Here is a 22,836-nt window from a genome sequence, read left to right as displayed (position 1 = left end):
GTCATTACTCAGGCGGCGTTGCAGCAAAACGCCGGGCACCGGCAGCGCCTCCATCTTTAGTCTAATTACCCACACTCGTAGTCTCGATTAGAGACTTTTCCTCTCCAGGTGCCGAGGTGATGTAGTAGCGTAAGACGCGCGCCTCAGCAGACCTCTAATCCTCCGCATGGGGACTCCAGCCTTTGTTTACTCCGACGCCATCTGGTGTGAAAACGGGCCATTTTCCGAGCTCGTATTCGGGCAGACGCGGCGCGGATGTCGTCCAGAAAGCTGCCCGTTCTCTACCTGCGGTCCCCGATGGCCAAAAAGGCTGCTTCTTTGTCTGCCAGATCTCTCGGCGCCCTGCACGCGTCAATAGGAGGCTCCATGAGGTGGAGGCCTCCGTCAGGCCGCCTTGTCTGCTCGGCGCGCTTTTATATTGTTTTCTGTTCGGACCTGCAGGAGTCCAGATTGTCCCACAGAATATACAGCCAGCCCCTAAAAGATGATTGTAAAAATACAGTTTGAGCTCCTCAGTTTGATGAAAACTACAAACAAGGTGTCCAGTGATGCTGTAGGTTTACCTGTCAATCACAAAGTAGCCACGCCCCTAAAGAATACACTATATAATATATATTTAAGTTTACTCAAGACTTGAAATTGCGGCGATAAACTAATATTCATAAAGTTTACTGAGATTAACTAAGGCTATTTTCCCATTGGATGTTTCCCCTCCAAGGCGCTTCCACATTGAAGATGAACCGATGGATAAAAATACCGGCTTGCAGACCCGAGTTAAATATTTCCATTTATTCACCAAATGCAGCAGTTAACTTGTCAAAAGAAGGAAACATTCATTCAAAACTATTTAGCCGCAAACATAATGACAAACAGTTCATAATGTCAAGGCGCCGCGCGTCGGACAGCCACGAAAGTGTGTGAGCGCGGATTTAAACACGTTCTTTTTCAGACAATATGGGACTCAAACCGCTCTGTAATCTCCCCGCTGACTTCCAGCCATATGGTCGTCTGCTTTTTGGCTCTTTGTGCCAGAACATCCCGGTATTTGGCTTTCAGACTGCACGTACATGTAAATGCTCGCCGCGCTGAATTCTTGGCAAAGTAGATCTCGTTTCCGCTTCATATCGCAGCGTCAATATGAATCGAATTCATTCATTTTGCACTAAATGGCAGTTTGCCCTGTTAACGCTCGTTTATTACAGCCGCACATTTTGCCGCCGCCGCGGGGACGGGCCATGAATATTCTGTGTATAACGCTCGGCACGCATCAGGCGGGGGAGGGGGGCGCGGCCTGCCCGGAGACCCGTGTCCCTCACGCAGGGCGACGACAGGGACGTCTCCACCGCCAGAGAACACCGGGACGCCAGAAGAGGCCCGGTGGGGGGGGTCGGGCTCGGAGGGCCGGGGCGCCGCCACCTGGCGGCACTCGTGGGATATTAGGCGGGAGTTACCAACCCGCGTCTCCCCCCCCCCCCCCCTCCCCATCGAAGCTCGTCGGGCCGTGCTTGTCTTGACGTCGAGCCGTCGGAGCGTCTCAGCTGGACAAGCGAAGCGGCCCCGGGGGGCCGTGGCATGATGAGCCCCACCCGGCGCCGGCGAGTTTCGTCGGGGTTTGTTTTTCCGCCGAGTCGTGAGACATTGAAGAATGAACGCGCGGCAGCGTGTCTGGAATCCTCTCGTCTTTGGCAGCGAACGCTCTCTCGACTCGATGCCGTCTTTCTTTGGTCTGACTGCGTGAAACGGCGGCCCGGTTTGTAGGGACGAGGCTGGTGATGTTATACAAGTATTGGCCCAAAAATCCTTTTCCGAGGAGAATCATTTGAATGAGTCAGCAGGCTGGTTCAGCAGGGACACAACTGATAGAAGCTCTGCCCCAGATTTGTACAAATCGACGCATTTCTCCGCTGATGGGAGCCCCTCCGGTCCACCGGACGGCCTTTAAATACCACACAATATTTACTTTTTAATGCTCAGGAAACTTGACATTTCACGCCTTGGACAGCGCCTGTCTCATCGGTAAATGGCACACAATGGATCCGTAGGAGTAAAGATAAATATTACCGTACCCACCTTCCCCGCCTCGGGCTCTGCGCTGTTTTTTTTAAACATGGCAGCCAAAATGGCGCGGCAGCGTCTCTTTTGTTTACCCCCCCACGAGACGGCGCGCAGTGGTTCCGGGTCTAATGGATTGGACACAGGACTCTGGCTCCGGCGTTCGGCGCCATTATGACGGAAGCCCAGAACAAATCCGCTTCACACTTTGGTGTCAGCGCGTTGTCATGGGGAGCCGGTACCTCTGTCCAGTAAGTGAATGATGATGATGAAGACAATGAGCGCCGCTGGTCAGTTTCTGACCGCTCCTTCGGTCGGCGCCTTTTGGACGGGGGCGGCGGGAGGAGGGAAAAGATCATTCTTTTTTTTTTTTTTTTTTTTCCTCCTCCATTTTTAGAAAAACTGAAAGCGATCCGTCAGAAGCGATGAAACGGGTCTCGGTGATGGATCGGTTTGTCTTCCTCCGCCTCTCAATCTTTCACTCCCTCGCTGACATTTTCCTTCCTCTCTCTTCTCGGAGGAAAGCCATTATTTCCATCACCCTCCACGTTTCAGCCAAATTCGCCGCGTCCGACCGTGTCCGGCCGGCCGGCCGGCGGGGGGAGAAAACGCCGTCGCGTCTGAGTAGAATTTCATTTCCTCTCCGGCACCGTTTTTTCTCGCGATTTGTTCACGCCGCCGGATTACAGTGTGATATTATTTTGCGATTAAACACGATGTAGCAGGACGCCGCACAGACGTTATTGAAATTTTCCATGACAATTACATTTGTGTACATGCACCCGGTCCCCCCCCCCCCCGTCCCCCCATAGCTGGCACACTAGCTGAGGAGGTGTGCGCTCTCTGTTGCATTTAAATGAAACCATAATGAAGCTCCAGGAATCCGCTCGGAAGAGATTAACTGAGAAACTTCTGGTGAAAACAACTTATTAACGGGCTTCATCACAGCGCCTCCTGTGATTAAAGTGCCCCCCCCCCCCCCCCCCCCCCCCAACGTCCCCCCGCGTCCCGAGGACCTTAAAGGGTAGAACGTAATCGGCCTGCATCCGTCTCACTGTGTCCGGTTGCGCTGATGACATTTGGTGAGATTAGCTTTCCACTGTGGAGTTCCTAACATACCTGCCCCCCCCACCCCCCTCCCACCATCCCTCCCCCCTCTCCCACACCGCTCCTCTCGTGTTATATGGTGTGAACCTGCTCTGCGCTCCCTACACCTCTCCTTAAATCTCATTGCAGTTAGCTGATTTGATCAGCGTGCGCTGAAACATTGTTTACCCCGGTGGGACCAGGCTGTTATAGACATACTCCCCCCCTCCATCACCCCCCCACCTCACCCCCCTCTCTCTCTCGCTTTCTTTCCTGCTCGGGTCGAGCAATAAAGTAATTTCTCTGGGGATGGGAGCTCTCTACGTCGAGGCGATGCTAACAAAGGGCTACAGAGAGCTGCCGCTTATGCAGAAAGTCGGTGGCTGTAGTTTTTTCGTACCCAGCGTCATCGTGGGAATGAACTGGTGCAATAAGACACCCAGGCCGGGGGGTCCGGGGGGGCCGGGGGGAGACCTCAAACAGAAAGCAAGGGCAAACACAAAGCCCTAAGCAAACGTCTTCTGTTTATTTGGACGTGGGCGTTGTGGATGCCGCAAAACAATCAAAGCCCGGAGCGGCGGGGATCTGAAGGAGGCCCCGCCCAGATGGTGGCCTGGCGGCGGGAGGCACGGGACGAGTAGGCGCTCGGGAACCCGCGCGTCTCCATTGCATCTTCCTTCCTTTGTCCGTGCTGCACGATGGAGCCAAAAGCTTCTTTGGCTCCACCGTTTCTTTTCTCTCACACGCTTCAAAGCGGCTCGTACGCCATGGGACGTTCCGTTGAGTGACATCATTTGAAAGACTAAAACAGAACGTTGTTGACCGTGAACACGGCGGGTGGACCTAGAAGTCTGCTCCGGTGTGCCGATTCATCGCTATATCAGTGTGCGGGTTCGGGGATTGTTTGTTGTGAATCTGCGTGCGCGTGCCGCATTGGTCCGTGTGCGCACGTAGGTAGGATCTCTCCCCAGTCGACCTGACCACAAACACAGAACGGCTTGGCACGTCTCAGAAATGATTTATCTGGCTCCCGTCCTCCTCGCCAGCGAAGGTTTTTGTCGAGTCAGAGGAAACCATCTGCTGCCCGGTGATAATGGGCGGCCAGCGAGGGGAGGCAGGGGGGGGCACTGGAAATATGGAGAGCGAGTACCGCTGAGAGGAAAGGACAGGCGCTTTCCCAGAACCTCTGGTGCCTCCCTGCCTACCTGCAGCCAGTCTGCCATCTTAATACACATCCTGGCTGCTGTGTGTGTGTGCGTGCATGCCCCTTCTATGTGTGTGTGCATGTATGCCCCTCCTGTGTGTGTGTGTGTGCGCGTGCATGCCCCTTCTGTGTGTGTGTGTGTGTTTGTGCGTGCATGCCCCTGCCGTGTGTGTGTTTGTGCATGCATGCCCCTGCCGTGTGTGTGTTTGTGCATGCATGCCCCTGCCGTGTGTGTGTTTGTGCATGCATGCCCCTGCCGTGTGTTTGTGCGTGCATGCCCCTGCTGTGTGTGTGTGTGTGTGTGTGTGCGTGCATGTCCCTGCTGTGGGTGTGTGTTTGTGCGTGCATGCCCCTGCTGTGTGTGTGTGTGTGTATTTGTGCGTGCATGCCCCTGCTGTGTGTGTGTGTGTGCCTTTTGCACTTCCAATCCCAATGTGTCTGTGCGTATTTCCCCATCTAACCTTGATCATTTTCACGTCAGGATCGTTCCTGAGCCGAGCTGATATGCTGTCAATGTGATGGTGCTGACTAAGAAGCTTCCCACCCCCCCACCCTCCCCACCACGCCCCTCATTCACTTCTCATTGGCCCTAAAAGTGTGACAGATGAATGGCTTTTCAACAGAAGATGTTTCTTGGGATAAAAGGGTGGGTGTATTAATGAGAGAATGTTATGAGGCAGGTACGAGGGGGGGGGGGGGTTGAGAGTCAATGCGGCGAGTTAATGAGGAGCTGCCGGTGTGTCGGGGAAGGTGAAGCCCGGCTGGGGAGGAATGCAGTAAAGCCCACAGAGCGAGAAAAAGAGAACCCTCATTAAAACAAATAGTGGCCCGTAGACAACTCCTCACCTTGGAAATGGTCTGAATCTCCAGGGCTCTCTGGCGGGATTGAACGCTTGGGGCGTTCTGAGTAACCATTTCAGTTTTCTCTTGTCTGAAGTCGACAGGTCGGGCCGGACCAAAAAAAAAACAACAAAAAAAAAAGCCCTGACAGTTTCCCCCCAAACCCCACTTCCTTCTCTCGCTCCATCACCCTGTTTTCTGCTCTTGCCTCGAGATGTTTGTCTTTTTTTTTTCTCCTTCTTGCCCTCGGCGCTCGCAAACTGTCAGATAACTTTCACTATGAATTCATCAACTCTGTGACACTCGTCGAACCCTCGCGAGGCGCTTTGTCACCGAGCAGACGCTTCCGCGTCTCCAGGTGTCAAAAAGGACGCCGCGACAAATCCGTCCCAAATTAGAGACGGGGAGTTTCTCCCCCCCCCCCCCAAACGGGACCGATCCCGGATGCAAAGCGGCACAACGACGCGCCGCGAAAGCCCATTGTTTTGGGGGGGGCCGCATTTATTTATTATTAACTCAGCTGTTGGGAGGCAGGATGGCGCGCTTGATAAAGTGGAAGGCGGGTCGGGGAGGATAATGGAATCGAGGGATGGAGGGATCAGACACAGGGGGGTTTGTAGGGGGGGCGCTGTGGTGACCAGGTATTTTCTATTAACTCGGGCCCCCGCCCCCCCCGCCCACCCCGCCGGGTCGTTAGAGCGAGCGTCCAGGCTGCAGACGCGCAGAGGCCCAAATTGCTCAGGGGTCCAGTGGTGATTGACCCTCGGCGTTTTCATCAGCCTGGGCTCGCCTGATAACGTTTCTTAGCCCCCTACCAGAGAGAAAATATTAGAGCTTTGAGAGCAGAGAACGGCTTAGAGGACTCTTCGCTCGCTTTGGCCGAGTCGCGTCGGGGTTTACCGGCGTGCCGCGCGTCGCCGCCTGGCTTTTCATCTTCTCCTGTTGAAATTACATTTTTCCTTCACTCTCGTCCCAGCAAACGAGATCCTCCCTGTTTACTCTATTTGTTGTATTTCTGTTCGGAATTCTATTATCTCACTTGACTGAACACAATGTTTAATTCATAAAATCAAAATTAAGCTATAAAAAGTCTCCGGAGGCCGGATTGGAATTTGAATGTAGCCCACACTAGGAAGTTAATTGTTGTTAGCACATAAAGGAAACGCTGGTCCTTCTCTCTGGAGTCTCTTGAGGCCACGAACAAGATTTGTATACACTTGATCTAATTGCATAGAGTCTGTAACCGGCACTAACTGTGCGCCGCGCTGCGTCATCAACGCGCACGGCAACGTTTGCGACTTGTTGTCACTCAAACTACAAAAGGATGAAATATTTCATCTGAGGCGAAGCTATTTGCAAACCTTTGGTGCGTCGGTTTGAACCCTCACACTTCTCTTGTTGCTCTAACCGGCCGCGTCCTTTCGTCTCTCTGCTGCAGGCCTCCGGTCTTTCTCCCGCAGACGGACAGACCCCGGGACTGCTGCTGGCTCCGGGGGTGAGGTGGGGACAGACGCCCATCAACCAGCTCACGCCCTGGGACACGGACGAGCCCCCCGCCAAGCAACACCGAGACGGCGAGGCCGCGGGTAATGACTCGCGCGCCGGCATGCCATGCTAACCGGGGGCCCCTTAGCTGCTATGCTAACGGGGGCCCCCTAGCTGCACGCATGCCTCCTCAACGCGCATACTTCACATACACGTTGATGGATGATTAACATGCGCTGACATCTTTACACAAACCAGCTCGTGTGTGCGTTTATTACAGAGATGTCAGTGGAGTAAGTTAAAGACCCCCCCCCCCCGCTGTGTGACCACGGCCCCCTGCTGGGGCTGGCTGAATTAGCCAGTTCTGGAGGTGTTATTATTGTGTGGCAGTGAATGAAGACCCCCCCCTCCCCCCTCGTCCCATCCTGCAGCTTGGAGCAGAGTGAGATGTCACCAAACCGCATGTGACACTCAAGTGGGAGCGCGGTGTCGCATGTTGATTTGTGCGCGTGCAGCCGTTCAGGCTGTGGGAGGGGGGAAGGGGGGGGCGTTTCCTCTCCACGCCTCACTGAGCCGCGCTGTTCTCTGCCCACCGCGGCGGAGTTAATCAGCGCTTTCTTTTAACAGAAAACGTGACGGCCGCGTGTGTCGAAGAAAGTTTGCCTTTGAATGAGTTTTGTTTTAACTTGAGGTCCGTCGAGCAGAGAAGAGTTCTTGTTTCCACAGATAAATGGAGTGACGCAAGCTGGACATTGAAGACGGGTTTATTTCTATACGTTTACATCTATACGATTTAATGTAAATGATGGTCAGCCAATGTTAGGCCATGATGATGGAGAAAAATTAAAATAAATACAAAATTGATTCTCCATTTTGCTGCTAAAGAAATGTAGGACAGACACTATATATATATATGGCATGTTGAATTCTTCTCATGGCATCAAAAACTCACAACATAACATCATAAGAGGTGGAAATATCATGCAAATCCTATTGATGATAATTCTTTGTCGAGACCGGCTACAAAAATGAGCTGAAAAGATTTTTGGTGCTAGTTAGCTGAATGACAGGTGAATTATTAAAGGAACTGGCCTCTGGAGTCCTCTATCCCAACCTCCGTCTTTATCTCCCCCGTCCCTCTCAGCCCCGCTTTAATACCAGCAGGGCCGCTATAATGAATAATGTGAACTTTGGTAGCTCTTCGCATGCTGCGCTCTGGCCTTTGGCCCCTTTCTGGTAGCGTGCCGGGCTATTTTCGGAGACTGGACCGTGGCAGCAGGTGCTAGAGAGGACGGAGTAGAAGCCAATGTGGGACGGAGGGACAAAGGGAGCGTGGGGAGTATGGCTGCGTCCTCCCAGCACACCGGCGTCGGCATCGAACGCCTCGGGCTGCAGAGATGATTGGCGCCGAGCGTCCGGCTAAACAACCCCTGTGCGCTGGGATGAATGCCGTGTTCACCGAGCACGTGTGCGTTTTGCGTGCAGAGAAAGCATTGTCGCGCAGTCCCTTACTCCCGTTGTGATGCTAGTCTTGGACGCAGAGCCTCCCAACATCCAACCTGGCCCGAGGCCGAGCGCCGCGTCGCCAGGCTGCGGTGCGGAGAGGAGTTGAGTCGGCCTCTATTTCGATGGAAGCCTCAGACGCCGATGAGTCATCTTTCTCCTGTCTCCTGGTGTCTCTGTCCCCAGGTCCCACCTGGGCCGCACCGGCAGCGGCGGTGAGCCAGCCGAGCCTGCTGGCCCACACCTACGGCCTCCCCCAGCCGCCCTCCTTCAGCAGCCACAGTGTGGCCGCGCAGTCGCCCATCATAGGAGTAACGCCGTCCATCCGGGGCCCGCTGCCCCAGCAGCACCCGCTCATGACGGCCCACTTCCAGCTGACGCCGCACTCCAGCCAGCAGCCGCCGTCCATGGTGCTGAGCATGCCGAGCCAGCCCCCGTACGCCTCCGCCCAGGCCAACCACGTGGTTCACCCCAACCCCCACAGCGTGATGGGCAACGGCCAGTTAACCTCTCACCGCGGCCTCATCCAGCACCCCGCCTTGCCTCTGACTAACGGACAGGCGGTGGCGGCAGCGGCGGCGGCGGCGGCGCATGACGGCCAGCACGCAGCCGGAGACAATCAGGACGGTTCCAACGGGCTGCAGATGCTGCGGACGGTTGGGATGGGGAAGTACGAGTTCAGTGACCCGGGACATCCCAAAGGTAAGCACGGAAAAGCCTCGGCCGGGGGGGGGCGCGGGGGGGGGCGTGTTCCACGCAGGTCGGGTTGCTCTTGAATGTCTCTCTTTCAGGTGTGGAACCCATCACGAGCATCTCTGAAAGGCTAAATCCGAGCGGAGCCCCCCCGAGATTAGGAGTGAGTCCAAGCCAGGGAGGTGTCTGGGTATTAAATCAATACCCCCTCGGCTCGCCGTCGCTCGTGATCTCCCCTCATGCGAGGCCCCCGCTGGAATGAGAGGCGCAGGCCTCTGCCCTCTGTTTGTGTAGCCGAGCAGTTTGAGACGCCAGCAGTCATAAACAAGGCGGCAAAGGCTCAAGCGAAGGGGGGGGGGGGTTGAAATACAACTTCCAAACACGCAGCCAATTGGCTTCAATGCGGTTCTGAGGTGGCAGAGAGCGGAGGGGCACCCGCGGCTGCAGGGCGACGGCCGACTCCCGTGGAACCGTGGATTCTTTGGGGAACACGATGTTCTGATCTCACACTACTACACGGCAGCGCTGCTGTGCACCGAAAATTGGTGGGAAAGTGTGTGAGGTTTTTTTTTTTTTTTTTTTTTTTTTTTTCCTCCGTCGCTCTGCGGGTCCTACGGAGGAGGCGGGGCTTCGGCCCCATGCCGTCACCTCGCTCTCCATTTGAAGCCTCGTTGACCCGTCGGGTCGAAGGTGCTCCGCGCACGCGAAGCCGCGAGTCGGCGTTTGCGTCGACCTTGTGAGTTTTATGGCATCAGGGGGCCCGAAACAGATGTTCGCAATTCCCCCCCCCCCCCCGACCAATTTTCACATTTAATGAAGCTTTTAATTTTGTTTAGATTGTTTTCTTTCTCCTGAAATTTGATGAATAAAATGTGTCCGGACAAACTTGTAGATTACAAGGAAAAAAAGCAATTATTTTGAGGACTGCGATTCATTGAAGTGAGGACGCAGGTAGAATTGGAAACGCATAATTATACGGGCTCGACCTTTTTTTTTCTTCTATTTTTTTTGAGGATAATCTGTCGCGATCCATCAACCACGATGCGCTTTACGGGGGAGGGGAAGCGCTGTGGGGGTTGTAAAAAGTCTCCAAACGCTCTCGCCGTTTAATGCTACGACAAAGATAACGCGCTCAGCTCGCACGGCTGCGGTTTGTATTCCGGAGGCGGAAGGGGAAAGGATCCCCGTGACACTTTCCTCACAACAATACCCACTCGAAGTCTTGGGCCGGCCGCCGCGAAGGTCAAACCGCAAATATGGCCACTTGAAATCTCACATTGGCCCCTTCTCCCGGGCACAGTTTTATCATCCCTACTTGACATTGGACATTAGTACGAGTACTGAGACCCGAACTGTGGAAACGTTTCAGTGAATTAGTGGTGACACCTCATCGGCAGACCCCCCCCCCCCCTTATGACAGGGAGCACTTCTCTATGTACTCGCTCACTGCAGGAGGTCACACAGACCCTCCGCATCCTGTTTTTTAAACCAATTAACCCGGCATGTCAGCGTGCCCCCGCCGCCGTGGCACAGCAGCAAAATGTGGAGGGCGAGGAGCGTGTGACCTGCGTCGGTCTTAACCTGCTGTTGGCACTGTTCTCCCTCTGCTCCGACCCCCCCCCCCGAAACCAGCTAGTTTGTGCAAAGAAAGGTGAGGAGTCAGTGTTTGTGCGGCCGTGGTGAGGATTAGAGGGCTGGATCTGATGGATCTGATCTGATCCCGGGGGGGGGACGAGATTTGAGGGTCACGCGAACGTCCGGCAATGAAAACAAGGCGGGAAATGAAGTGACAGAAATTCATGCTGTGTATCTCCGGCTTTTGCTTCTAATAAACACACACAGGCTTCATTTCATTCCCTAGAAATGCATTATGTAAAATTGTGATACAAACCCCTCGTGTACAACAAGCGCGCACACACACACACACACACACACACACACACACACACACACACACATTATAAAAACATGCCAAAAAAAAGGGGAATAAATGAGGTGCACTTGTGGGAGACGTTGGGCCTCTTTCAGGGTGATCGTTTCAGCAAAAAGAAAAGACGTGTGCTGAGCTTTTCCCTCCATCAGAGAACCAATATTCTCCACCACATGATGCCCTGATTTGATGGAAGTGGGAGGAGGAAGTCGTCATTTAAATGGTCACGGCTGACGTCGCTCTGATCCTTTTTGGAGTCGGAGGCTTTTCAGAAGTAACTATTGGACTGTTACTTGTTTGAATACTTAAGCAGCCACTTAATCACACGTGTTGCCGTATCGAGGAATAAAACCTGCGGACACGGTGCCCGTTGGCGCCGGCGGCGCTTTCCGCGGCGTCCTTGGATCTCGGCGGAGCTGACGGACCTCCTGCCTCCTTGATCCGTCTGCGCCCGCCGCGCGTCCCCCCCTCCTCCCCCCCGCGTCCCCCCGCTCCGCTGTACTGCTGCTCCCCGGGTGTGACCGCGTGGGTGTTTTGTCAGATGTCGGCCTCGCGGCCCCCGGAGCCAAACGGCAGCGGTGACGGGAGTCACACTTCCGTGCTCGCTGTGGCGTCGCCTTCAAAAGGGAGCAATTTGTCTCCGCTCGCCGCATCAGCGGGCGCATCAACAACTGTGTGCTCCCCTCTCTCCCGCTGCCTGTGTGTGTGTGTGTGTGTGTGTGTGTGTGTGTGTGTGTGTGTGTGTGTGTGTGTGTCTGGGATGTTGTTCACAGCACACATGTCACAGAGCAGCTGGGCGGCGGCTTTAACCTCGTCGCCTACCGAGAGATGTGATCTGCTCACCTGGTCCCCCCCCAACCTCCTCCCCCTCCCGTCCGCGGCGGGGGCTTTTCATCAGCACGCGCCCGGCGTGCGCTTCAAACTCTTATCGACGGGTCCGTTTCCTGTGCTGCTGCTCACGTCTGCAACCGGAGGCGCGGCGATCACGAGCGGCGGCGCCGCTGAGACGCGAGTGGGGGGGGGGGGAGACGGACACTGCAAAGGGAAGAAAAGACAGAAGAAGATGAGAGAGTGGAGAGAGAGCGGGGGAGGAGGAGGAGGAGGAGGAGGGGGGAGGGATGCTGAGAGTGGAGTAGCTGTGTGTCTATTGACCAAGTCATTAAAATCGATGGCTGCCCTGATGAATATCAGCCGAGAGGAGCGAGCGCCGGGCTCGGCGGGGACGGCCTGTAAGCGATCGTCTCCGCACGTTCGGAGGCGCGCCGCCGTTTCATGTTCCAGCCGCTCAAATGATGATGTTTTTCTCACTGTTTTCCCGCCGGCTCGGCGGGCCTGAGATGTCGGCTGCAGCCGCCATGTATTCCAGCAGCGCACTCCGACGCCGTTGGAATGTGGCGTTCTCCTTCTGGTAGATGCCTGAAAAGGCGCGGATGAAGCGTCCGCATGGTTGACATTTGGAGTTTGGTCCCGCCGAGCGTCACAACTCTGCTCCTCGCCTCTTCTCTCGCGCCCGAACGTCCCGTCCGCCTCGCTGGCCCTGGAGACGGCAGGACGAGGGAGGGGGAAGCGCGTCGGAAGTTCATCTTCCAGTCAGCTCACATCAGCCGCCCTCTGGGGGGCGAGTGGATGCAATTAAGATGCCCGGCCGAGTTAAGATGAGTGTTTTTACATCGCTGCGCCGCGGCCTCTCCTTTCCTGCCATCTGGCCTATACGGGGCGGGACTTCCTGTTTGCGCCACCAGCTTTTCCTCCGCCGCTGCCGTTGCCTGGCAACCTGCCGCGCCTGACAGTAAAAGCCGTATGGCGATCATCTGCTTATTTAATTCAATTTAGGGAGATACGCTTCACCTTCCGGAAGCACAAATTATTTGAGGCTGGAAACATTTTCTGCTCGTTTCTTGAATTGAATTCAAATTGTTTAAGCGGTACTTACTTTACTTTTAGCTAAAAGTTATATCGCAATCTCATGACAGAGGAAATCAATCAAGTCACAGTCAATAACGACGGCAGCGAGGGAAATAAATGTCAGCGAACACATCTATTAGTTTTCTTCTTGCAAAGATACGTGCTAATTTAACTGTGACCTTAAGATGTTCCAAAACATTTCCACCAGCAGCTGAGTGAAAATAAAAACAAATGGCCGATATCTTCTCGCTGGTCTCTGATCGTATATATGATTAATAAACATACAGAGGTGTTGGATTAGGACTCTTAAGTAGGTCACGGCTTTCATTTGGTTTAGTTTTAGACCGAGCGCATCCACAGAGATCCGCCGGCATTTGGGTTCTCGGCACATTATCGCTGCTACTTAAAGCTTCTCCTGGAGCCGCCGCGCCGCCGCTGTTTGCTGCTCATCGATTACACAAACACATTTAGTCGTCTGGACGCGTCGTGCAGATCGCTTCCCCCCCCCCCCACGCGCCCTGAGACACCTGGGCTGAAGTAGCATGCGGTTATTACACAGAGCGCCGGGGTTGCGTGAGCATTCGTTTTGAAGCTGCCACAGGAACACAATGTGTTTGTGGAAGCCACACGGAGACCATTAATTAAAGGCCTCTCCTCTCTCTCCCTGCACCACATCCTCGCCGCAAACTTCTGCAGAGACCAATGCAACACGCAGTGTGCTGCAAGAGTTGCAGGGTTGTCGTTGCTCTTTTGTTTTAATTTCCAATACGCTGACTCGGATCTGCGTCTGCCGAGCGAGCGGCGGGGAAATTAATTAAAGCCACTGCGGTGTTGCGCCGGGCGATTATCTTAAAGCTGCCCGCGTCAGGATTAGCTAAAGCAGAACTCGGGGTTATTACGATTTCAAAACAGGCTTAACTTGGAATATGAAATACATGTTTTTTCTTTCTCTCGTCTGCTCAAACGGGAGCCCGAAAAAAGGAATTCACACGAGCGCCGGATTGATGCAAATTATTGATGAGGTGGAAATTTATTCCAATCACCGTCGACTGTGTGTGTGTGTGTGTGTGTGTGTGTGTGTGTGTGTGTGTGCAGGTAATTATTTCAAACGAGATGTCCTTAAGAGGCCCCCCGTCCACACGGGGCCCACGTGTTGACTCGCACGTCTCACCCCAGAGCTGCAGACGGCGTCTCTTTAACTCGCCGAGCTGTCGGAGTGTTTTCTAGCGCGGCTCCCGGGGAGGAAGCCGAGGATGAGAGGTGTGTGTGTGTGTCACGAGAGGACGTTCTTCCTCTTCCTCTCCCTCGTTATCGTATTTAAAGCAGCCCCCCCCCCCCTTCCACAGTGGATACAGGGACGGCGGAGGGCTCATTAAGATTGATCATCCCTCGTCCTCCTGCTCCACGCACAAAATGAAGCGCCGGGGGTTTTCAGGATAAAGCTCGGCGCCGCGGGGACCCGAGGAGCCCGACAGCAATCGCGGACGCAGTGCAGCAGCCCCCCCCCCCCCCATCGCGCCTCCTCTCATCTTCTGCAAACTCTTCTCCCCTCACTTGTCTCAGCGCCTCCGTGTTCTCTGTAGGTTCTCTTAAAGCATCTTTGTCTGCTGAGGCTCCTCCCCGCTGACGGTGGGAAAGTATCAGAAAACAAAGGAGTCCAGTTGGTGTTTGTAGCCTGTGATCTTGTGTGTAAAGTAGCGGCGCAGGTTTTTCATCGCCGCGCGTCAGACGTCAGCGCGTCGTTCCTCACACGCGGCAGAGAAACGGGAGGCCGAGTGTGAACACGGCACACGTTAGCAGGAAGTCCGTGAACGGCGGATGTTTCTCTCTCTAATGAGGAGGCGTAACTGCAACGGGGAGCGAGCGGAGGCCTCCAAAACCGCAGCACCTCGCCAAAATAAAAGCTCCAGATGAAGCTCAGCAGTGTAGGGGTACAGGAGGAGGAGGAGGAGGGTGGTGTAAGAAAGAGGAGAAATGTGCTGAAATGCACAGATGACCGAGCTCGTCTCAGGTGTGCAGTGTGCTGGGAGGACGCCCACATGCCACCTGCCCCCCCCCACGCCACCCCACCTTTCCCCCAAGTTACCCGGTAAACACACGCCGTCTGCTTGGAGGGGGAGATGGAGGGGGAGGGGGGGGGGGGCGTTGACGTTTATCTTAACGGTGCGGTTGCTTCGCTCTGCTTTTTCAGGGGCGACTCAGCAGAAAATGACGCCCCGTAGAGGCGAGGCGCCCGCGGGCGAAGCTCGCCAGGAATGTACACAAACGAAAACCCGTCGTAAACACGGCCGACATGGAGGAACGGGGGGGGGGGGGGAAGGGGGAGGCCAGGGGAACATATCTGCTTTCCCTCACACACGCTTTGGCATCTGTGTTCTCCCTAAACCGTGAAGGGTGGAGGAGCTGAGGACGGGGACTTTAGACTTTTAATGAAAATGTGTGGAGTGGAGTTTTGCGCTCTGCTTTGCGTTTGTCTTTCAGCGTTTAAAGGCACTTTAAACCTTTTTTTGGGGGGGGCTGGTTGCACATTCACACACTTTTTGTGCGTTTAAATGGTGGCTGTGTTGGAGACCTTGAGGCGCAGCAGGATGGCGTCCTTTCACTTTGTCACACTGAACTCTAGTTTTTATCTGTGAAGGAGAGACACTAATGACAACGGCCATGTCACATTTTCTCAATAAAGCCTGAACATTTAGCGGTAGATAATGCCTCCAATCACTGGCTCTGCTCCCCGTAATAACTAACCCAATCCATCGGCGTGCACGCGGCATCGTGCACAAATATGACAGGGCGTCCTGTCTGGCGTTTCGCAGCGGCGGTTCTCTTTAAGGACAACGCGCTTTGTCGCCCGCGGGGATGAAAGTTCCAGTCGAGTGAAACATCCGGACTTTGGGTGATGAAATGCCGGAGCGGGCAGGCTACCTGAGCGAGGCCCCCCCCCCCCCCGTCCCCGTCCCCGGCGTTTGTTGCTGATTTTTGGTTTGAGGTCAAACCCTTCATCCGTCTGCGAGCGCTTGGAACTGGAGGCGTCACGTGCGCAGCTAAAGAACCGAAGGTGAAGTGCACGTGGAACACGGATGTCTCTCTGGTGGCGCTCACACCGATGGACCGGACCTGTGTAGATGATTCATTTCACTCAATTAGCCCGGTTTTTCCACTGGGGGGGGGGGGGGGGGGGGGGTGATAATATCTGGCCTTCGCAGTCGTTCTTATGAAATCGTAACTCAGCATTTAAACGAAGAGGAAAGATGGAGAAGTGTTGCCCGCCCACTCGCTTCTATTAAAAGCCCCCTCGGAGCGTACAGTGTGTTATCTACAGCAGCCAGCGAGCGCGTTATTAGGATTATTCTCTCACGACATTGGTTTGCCTAAAGTCGAACAAGTGTGTGTGTGTGTCTGTGTGCGTTGTTTTCATGAACCCGACTTCCACAAACCGAGTGCTCGCGATGCCCGAACAGACTCATTTTTGTCCCGGTTTTTGGACTTTTAGAGTCATTTTGGATAGAAAATAAATACTCCAGTAAGGAACTGGAATTTCCAGAGTCGGCGTAAATGAATTATGCATCAGTTTATTAGTTAGTCCTTTGGCTCTGAATCGACCAAATCGGAGCGCCGTGTGCCTCCGGCGGCGGAAAAGCAGAAGACTTCTGCCACTTGTCATCGGAGCAATTAATGGAAGTAATTAGTTCATAATTATTATTTAATTCGGTGTTCAGCACATCTCATTAGTCCTCTCTGCCCCGCTGACTGGATTTTTGGGAACTCTCATTCGCAAATGCCGCTTCACCTTTTCTATGTGATTGTTGGTGAGCGGGTCGGCGGGACACGTGACTCACACTTCACCACAAAGTCACCAGGCTGTTTTTCTTTTTTTTTTCTCAGACGAATTTCTCGGCTCGTTTAGTTTCGCTTTGATTAAACGCGTTCGGTTGTAATTCAAAGGCAAATCGGCACAATGTCGAGCACGTCGCCTTCTCTAAAATAAAAGCACCTCGCGGGTTGCCCTGCACCACCTGTATTTTTAAAAGGCCTTTATGAATGAAGCTGCCGGCGAGCGCTGAGCTCCTTCCTCCTGGTAAAACCGCCCCACGTCTCCATGAGTCCGATTGCTTGGTGCTTTCTTCACGCGATGCTTGATGGGGAGGGGGAAATGCTGCATGCTAATATAGCTGCTATGGCTGTCACATGAGGAGGCTGCCAACAGAGTGGCTTTCACATATTGAGCAGGGTTAAAAACAGCCAAGGAGGAGTGCTGTGCTGCTAATGACGTGTCACACACACACACACACACACGTCTTGATCCCCTTTGATGAAGCTCTGCTAGCTTTGAAACCCATGTAATTATGCCTGGATATGGTTTATGCCTCTATGGTGCTTTGACCCTCCGTGACCGTCGGCGGGCTGCGCGCCGAGCTGCAGGCGACCTAATGGATCCATCGGTAACGCTGGAGAACTTCTCAGCAGGAAGGAACCATGGCGCCGTAGAGGCCCCCTCGCGGTTTTATTTTCCTACAGCATCAATGTGTTGTTCCCTCTTTCCCACGTTCTGAATAGAAGAAACCAGACGTGTGTTTCTATCGGACGTCTTTATTCCTTAATGTGGCATTTTGGAGAGATTTCGATTAATTCTGTGATATTCTGAGGAAAGAGTTGCTGAATTTGACGCGGGCCGCTGTGCTGCGTCTCGCTTTGATCAGGCTTCACCTCCACATGGCACTTAGGGATTGACCCGACATCCACCCAAAGACCCCCAGTGCCGACTAAAGGAAGAAAAAAAGAAAAAGGCACCCTTGAAGTGGATGCGAGTCTGTAGGAGTTAAGTCTTGTGGGTTTTCCCGGAGTGTGACGGGCTCAAACAGCCCCGCCTCTCCGCCTCCTAATTAAGACCTATTCGTGAAAACAGTTCCCGAAGACTTTTCCGGGCTTCGGATTCTCGTGGAACATTTTAATTGGAGGTGAAAACCAGCGACACGACTTGATTTGGGTTTTTTTTTCTTCGTTTGTTTGGTTCAAATCCTTTCAGCTGGAATAAACTCCCACATTTCCCCCATGACTTGTTTTGAACAGGAGTCCTGTCCCAGTTATTCTTCTGGCGCCGTTATTCCCGTTGAGCTGGAGAGAGATGTGCACAGTTACTTTTGTTGCACAGAACAGAGATATTTCAGTCTAACAACGCTATAAATTCCAAAAATGCAAAGAAATGAATTTACTTTTTTCCTTTTCCTTTTTTTAAAGTTATTTAATTTGTTTTGACAGCAGCAGCATTGCAACAGAAAATGCAGAAGATGTGCATATTCTATTGTAACTAGCTCTATCCGTATCAATCTTGATCTTTTATGGAAAACCTTGATTTACTGAGCCGCTTGATTCTCAACAGACCACAGCAGTAAAACCAGCGCTACTCTTTTGACAGAAATATATTGTGTGCACAGCCACATTTTTCTGAGAAAGAGCACCTGCTGTCAAAAATGTACCCGGCCAGGATGAGAGCATCACTCTAATGTTTCACACTGAAATAGCTTCGGCGAGGACGGGTCAGGCTCGCTGCAGAGTTTCCAAAGCAACCTCCCTCCCCTCTCTTCCATGTTGGTTTTAGAAGCAGTAACTCTGCCACAGTAAATCTCTCCTCCTCCTCCTTCATGAACTGCCGCGTCCGCCGGGGAGGAGATTCTTTTTCGAGCTGCAATGTCGTGACCGCGTCCGTTAACCTCGTGTGAACTGCAACCGGCCTCCGTCACGCCGTACGTGACTCTGACCAGGCTCCTCCTGTTAAAAGGCGTTTCTCCTGAGGCAACGAAGGAAGTTGCCGCGCCGGCCGGCCGGCCGCTCGTCCTCCCTTGCCCCCCCCCCCCCCCCCCCCCCCCCCCCCTCTCGCTACAGAGGGGCCTCTTTGTTGGTGCTCTTCCCCTGAGGAGCATGTGCTCGCACTCGCCTCCGCTTTGTTCTGCTGTTGCCAATGGTTGTGTGTCTGTGTGTGTGTGTGTGTGTGTGCACTGCAGGCCTCTCTCCTTGCGTGTCTATTGGAGGAGGGCAACAAAGGCCCAGGCGGCGTCTTTGAGGGGCATAAGTTCCTCACCCTCCCCCCCCCCACCTACACTCCTTTTTAGATGTCACAGTGGCGGCTCAGTCAAGGCCCGGCGGACAACCGTGCCGAGGCTCAGCGCATCTCCAGCGGGGGGAGACGTGACTCGTCCTCATCACGGACTATTCTCTCCCGGGCTGAAACGAGGACGCGAGGCGTCTGGAGGCGTCTGGAGGCGTCTGGAAGGTTTCCCAGCTGATTTTGCTCTGGAGTACAGGCACAAACTGTGGAGTGGTCTCCAGGAATGAATGTGGCGGTGATTGTTGGAGGTACGGCTCGGAAGGCGTTTGGGGTAATTGAGGGGGAACAAGCCGCAGTTCTGCAGGCTTTTATCTGGGGGGGGGAAAGAGGCTCTCTTGCTCAGAGGGTGGAATCCAGATGAGAGGCCGGATGGCGGCTGTGACGTTCTGCGCCTGTGAAAGCCTGACATTCAGCCAGCAGGTTTATTTATTCCTCACCAGCGCAGAAGATGGTGTTGTTAATGTGATGGGTTACCTCTTTGCTTATTTTCGTAATAAGACTTATGCCGCGACATTTTAAAGTGGACTGAATCCATTTGAATATTCTGTCAACACCAACATTTCTTTGAAGAAAAAAATACATTTTAAAATTATTTTTGCTTTAAAAACTCTTTTAGGGAAATCGAATGAGCTAGTTTGCGAAGAATAACTTCATTGATTAAAATTGAAAGAAAAAATCGTATATAAAATAATTCAAATTAACCAATTCAATTTGAAAAAAAGCATCAAAAGTCTGTTTCCTTTCAAAGTTTGTGCAAAACTGAGTGAAAAATGTGGACATTTTGTGTATTTCAAGTAATTGCGATGTCAGTTAAAACCTGACATATAAATATATATAAAATTGTTTAAATAAATGGTTCAATTACTTAAATGATTTTATAATAAAATATAGAGAATAGAGTGAGTAAGCAAAGACGTAATTATTGATGACGTTGCTTAAACAGACAACTTTGGCGCATTGTAATGTAATAATACGCCAATGAGCCTTTAGAATGCTGTATATAAATATGCACAACACAATCAATATTTCGCCTTTTTAGTTCTTACAGAAAAAGCCAAGAACTGAACATTTTTGTTCGAGCGGCCCTGTTTTATTTGACTTTTGCTCATTTCGCACTTTCTCAAAATCCTCAATCTTCCATTTCATTTTTCTGGGGACTCGAGTTTAAAAAGGTTTTAGCTTCATAGTGAAAGAAAAATGTTCGAATCAGTCGATCGAGGCGTTCACAACTATTTTTAATGGCTTCTTGGAACCATTGGCTTTTTTCTGGCGGTTGTATTTTGGATCGTTATCCAAGGACTTGTTCGGACGGTGACCTCCCGACCTTCTCTCCGTCTGCTCAATGCTGCCTTTCCCTGTGTTTTAATGTGCGCAGTCAGAAAAGTGAGTCTCAGTCCGCTGCTCATGTTCATGTTGGATTCCTCAGTCCAAAACAAGCAGAACCGTAATACATGTATCATTCATTGAGCCCGGTTCTGTTTGATCATCAGAGCAGCACCACTTCACGAGGAATATTCGGTCCTCCAATAATCCATCTGCTCACCATCGAATCCTGGCGGCTTTCTCAGTGGGGTTCAAGGCCCTTTCTGGGAAAACTGTGAAATCTTGTAAGAATTCTTTTGTGAACACTTTGTAGAATTCATGCCGACTCTTCTTAAGTTCCTTTTTGACATGAACATTCTCAAAGGTCCTCTGGTCATAGAAAGATGTTTGTGTGAAGAAGCCTGTTTCCATCAAACGAGTCTTCTTTTTTTTTTCTTTTGCTAAATGTGACCCAATTTCACTAGATTTAGTTCAAATGAATTATGGTGACGATTACTTGAATATTACATTTTGACCACGTTGTTTTTAAACTAGTGTAATTTTAGCATATTGCTTGAGGAAAATCCGACATTTAAATAAATTTGTAGTATTTGAGGACAATTTGAATCTTGCGATGCGATTCTAAAAACAAATCGTCCGGCAATTATGACCCTTTTTTACAATATTTTAATTACTTAACGTGAAATAAAAAAAAAATTAGCAATAATATATTTAGTACGTCGCATGCGTTTAATTCCTATTTGTTGTGAATTACTAGTAGCAAATGGAGCAAAGCTATACATGAACAATAATCCATTAACTAAACAAAAATTATTAGGTAATTTGATACTTTTTATATAAGTCAAAGAGCTTCCTGGCTGACTGTACATTGAGTTATTGATCAGCCGGCGCGGTTTGTTCTGGGTAATTAAAACGCGACTGTCGATGGAACTTGATTGTCGTGTGAAAGGGAAGGAAAAGGTCGGGGTGAGATCATCGGTCTGCTCTCTGCTACGCAACTTTGAATTGTGTCCGAGCGAATAGAGACGCGTGAGCGATTACGTGCTCACCGGCTAGAAACACAGTATAAGATTTATACAAAAGATTTTTATACATTTAAATAGTTTTTACATTTCATTTGGCATTTTTGCAAAACATTTCTTCCACATTATTCATTAAAAAGGACATTTGAAGTCGATACAGAGAATTAAATTTGAGAACCTCAAATCTCCGAAAAACATGTTAATCGTTTGCACTTCTGACACTTTCTCAGCACGAGAAAATAAAATTCCTACACAGAAAATATATCGATGAAGCCGATGAAGCCGGATCTGAAAGTTTGGATCATTCATGTCCACACAAAATGGCGGCTCCGCAGAGGCGCCCGCAACATACGCGTGGAACCCCAAAATGGCTTCAAGTTCAGCAACCAATGGCGCCGTCCGTCGCCCTCTTTTAGCATCGGCCTATCGCAGCTCGTGGAGCGACTCGCGGCACCGTACGGCGGGGGGGGGGTGGGGGCCGGGGGGGGGCGGGGCGCGCTGCACGCTGATAGGTTTCTGGGAATCGCGCCGTCGGGCCCCATTGGCCGCAGCGCTGTGAGATGTTTGACAGTGGAGTTACTAGGCTGAGCGGCACCGGGTGCTTTTTTGTGTTTTTTTTTTTTTTACCCCCCGTGCAGCGTGTCAACCAATCATATAGAACCAGCACGGGGTCCTGTTGTTGTTGTTGTTGTTTTTGTGGAGGACTTGAGGGCAAGAAGCGAACCCCTGCACGTTCCATCAGCGCAGTCCACCATATCCTGCCGGACCCCCATCAGTGTTTCTGCACAGAAAAACAAAAAACCTCACCGCTTGATGCAGAAGGTCCTTCAAGAGAGTTTTTCTTCCTGTAACAGTATTGAGACGTTTGCGCCCCCCCCCCCCCCCCCCCCCCGTCACGCCCCACGCTCCATTCCGCCCCCCCCACCACCGAGAATGGGGACGCCGTGTGCGGTTTCACGGTACCCGCCGTCGATGAGTTGTTCCGGGTTCCACCCCCCAAGAAGCCATAATGAGCTCCTCCGTCAGGCCATTCAGGTGTGCGCGCCCGGCTACGAGGGAGGGAGGGAGGGCGGGCCATTGTTTGCTGACAAGTGGAGCCCCCCCTCACCCCCCGACACCCCCCTCCCTCTCTATTCTCGGGGCAGATGGGTGGTGTGCGGCGGTGTGGCTGATTGGAGGTGAGAGCCATATCGGCCGCTGGAGATTCGCTAATGCAAACTCCAAACTCCCGCGTATTCACTACTCGCCGGCTGCAACGTAATCAGATAACTGGCCGACTGACAGGCAGCAGTGGAGTGGAATGTGGAGAGAGACGGATGGACGACCAGGCGAACGCCAACCTGTGCGTGTGTGTGTGTGTGTGTGTGCGTGCAGCCCGCTCCATCCTGCAGCTTTGCATGCAGCCAATTTACAGCAGACGTATTGATGGAAAAAGAAAAAAAAAAAAAAGCAGGCGTCTATTATTATTTCTGCTCCCTAATTGGTTTTCAGCCGGTCATTTTCTGTCTGTCCATTAATTCCCTGATGCGATAACTCTGAAGGATGCGCCGCTCGGAGAGAAAGGCTTTTACCGAAAGCTCGCTCCTGAGTAGCACCTTTTTTTTTTGTCATGTGTCTTTATGCCGTATAATTTCGGCGGCTGAATGAATTCGGCGCCGACCCCCCCCCCCCCCCCGTGTCAGTGAGGAGA

The 22,836-nt window shown here is 52.3% G+C and overlaps 1 protein-coding gene across 1 annotated transcript in view; it reads left to right on the top strand.

Annotated features, from left to right (window-relative positions):
• Window positions 1–22,836, top strand: part of klhl29 (kelch like family member 29) — a 129,746-nt gene that overhangs the window by 59,802 nt on the left and 47,108 nt on the right. The window contains 2 exon segments of the mRNA XM_078093578.1: window positions 6,621–6,768; window positions 8,357–8,872. Coding sequence (XP_077949704.1) covers window positions 6,621–6,768; window positions 8,357–8,872 — 664 coding nt within the window.

The sequence above is a fragment of the Gasterosteus aculeatus genome, chromosome 18, assembly GCF_964276395.1.
Source record: "Gasterosteus aculeatus chromosome 18, fGasAcu3.hap1.1, whole genome shotgun sequence".
Classification (NCBI taxonomy): domain Eukaryota; kingdom Metazoa; phylum Chordata; class Actinopteri; order Perciformes; family Gasterosteidae; genus Gasterosteus; species Gasterosteus aculeatus.
Note: the sequence above shows the minus strand (reverse complement) of the source record. Positions and strands in the feature narration are given on the sequence as shown.